We start from the raw sequence: 2257 nt of genomic DNA on the forward strand, positions 1-2257 counted from the left end.
ATATTCATAATACAGCCATAAAAGTTGACCTTTCTTCATAAATGTCTGAAGTTAGGTTAAAGTTCATTTACATATTTTTATGTTAGATCGGAAACATTGAATAAAATACTGATTTAGTATAATATAATGTATGTATAAAGTTTGGTTTAAATATTCAAGTGTGGTCCTGCGATATCTGAAAATTGCACAAAGCCATTATCAGTGTCGCAATATTTCAAGATTCAGACTTCTTTTCATATAAATAGCCAGATCTCCGTTTTCTCAGCACAGTTACCTGATATCCAGCAAACAATACCATTCTCCCGCAACCATGAAATCAATTGTGAGTATTGTTGCCTGGTTCGTGTGATCCAAGTGAATTCTGTTCTTGTTTTAGTGCGAAACAATGCACTATTTCAACAGTGTAGCCGGGCAAATCGAGAATTGTTTTAAAAGATTATGTAAATGCACAGAGATTTTATAATAATTTTTCATCAGAATTTGTTTAAGCATACATGATCTAATTAACTCCTTTAGGGGTTGCTTGAAGCAGAATTGTTTTCCATTAACATTATCTACAATTCAAAAACATTTTGTGTACGAACCTGTGCTAAACACATATATTTTTTTATTGAATTTTAAACTCAGTGGTATGGTGGTATCTTTAAAAAAAATTACATGGACAAAAAAACATATTTTTCAAGTGGTGAACACGTCAAAAATATTAACCAATATTTCAACGCTGTCAGACAATTTTTTTTTTTATCACTTTTCCTATTTTTCAGGTCTTCTTCTTCGCGTTCGTGGTGGTGGCCGTCATGGCGGAGGAACCCATTCCCATCCTGAAGCAAAACGCCGAAATAAACCCGGACGGGAGCTACCAGTGGAACTACGAGACAGGCAACGGCATCTCTGCGGCCGAGAGCGGCGCTCTGAAGAACGTGGGTAGCGAGCAGGAGGCCATCGCCGCGCAAGGGCAGTTCCAGTACACCGCCCCCGATGGTCAGCTCATCCAGCTGAGCTACGTAGCTGACGAGAACGGTTTCAGACCCACTGGCGCGCATCTGCCCACTCCCCCGCCCGTGCCCCGTGACATCCAGCGCGCGCTCGACTACCTCGCGTCTCTGCCTCCCCAGAAGCAGTAAGCACCACCTACCCCTCAACCCATTCAACCAACCACTCTTCTTTATGCCACGAGTCATGATTCATCTAGCTGACACCTATGTTAGAGATCTCCCTCATAATTGAGGAATACAAACAAACTTTGTTTGATTGTTTTAAATGGTATGAAAGGAAGGCATATAATTTTTGTTTTTTTTTTCATTACCCTTTTTCATTTTCAAATCAAAGAGCTCATTTTGAATTGTGTTGCATATTGAAGGAAAATATATTGTTGTGATCAGAAATTGTGTATATTTTGTAAAATACTTTTGTAAATAAATAAATATTCAAATTTATCACTTCTGTTTCACTATTTTGTCCTCGTCTTAAAAATATAACTTAATCCTAAAAAAATTGATAAAATGTATCATAGTGCGTTTCTTTATTACATACAGATTAATAAGGTTATGTTAAATATTAATGCATCTAATACTGCTGAATTGAAGTGATAATTTAAGGCTGATTTACCTAACTATGTAAAAGCGGGTTTTCGGTATATAAAGCTGCAAGGCCCATTAAAACTGATACGAACAATATTAATTTTACAAATCACGGGGGAGTTGCAATTGTAGCGCGAAATGGTATTCGTTTAAACAGTATAGGGATACGTCAGGTGTATACCACTTTCGAGTCCGTCAGTTGCAAGGCTTCTGCCAATAGAGCATCCCTCGTCATAATCTCCATCTACCGTCCCGGGTCGTGCGCACCGACTGCTATTTTTTTAATGAATTCAGGTCCCTTATAGAATGCACCTCCAACTACAATTGCGATGATATTCTTTTGGGAGATATAAACATTCAATTGGAAAAGAAAACTCATCGTCTCGTCACATCCGTGTTTGCCTTCAATCCTCCAAAATTGGAGTTCAAATCCGTTTACTCCAGAAATTGGAGGGAATTCGACTTTGAGGCATTTTGCAAAGAATTGAAAACCTCGCCGCTGTAATGAGGAAAAGTTTTGTGAAAGCCAGGTAGAAGAGTAATTATTTATAATTGTAAGCTGCCGGCATTACTTGACAAAAATGCGCCTTTCACAGAGAAGGTATGCCGCATTCGAAAATGCTGCAAATGGTTCGATGCTGAATGTCTCAACTAGAAAAGGGAAATGTGGAAATTTG

The 2257-nt window shown here is 38.2% G+C and overlaps 1 protein-coding gene across 1 annotated transcript; it reads left to right on the forward strand.

Annotated features, from left to right (window-relative positions):
* Positions 1-280: 280 nt before the first annotated feature.
* LOC149426756 (endocuticle structural glycoprotein SgAbd-8-like) lies at positions 281-1376 on the forward strand. Its single transcript, XM_089638416.1, has 2 exons — positions 281-322; positions 765-1376. Exons 1-2 carry the CDS (start codon positions 311-313, stop codon positions 1122-1124), a joined length of 372 nt encoding a protein of 123 aa, XP_089494542.1. The 5' UTR covers positions 281-310; the 3' UTR covers positions 1125-1376.
* Positions 1377-2257: the final 881 nt, after the last annotated feature.

The sequence above is a fragment of the Hesperophylax consimilis genome, chromosome 1, assembly GCF_061612785.1.
Source record: "Hesperophylax consimilis isolate HC1 chromosome 1, BYU_Hcon_1.0, whole genome shotgun sequence".
NCBI classification, from domain to species: domain Eukaryota; kingdom Metazoa; phylum Arthropoda; class Insecta; order Trichoptera; family Limnephilidae; genus Hesperophylax; species Hesperophylax consimilis.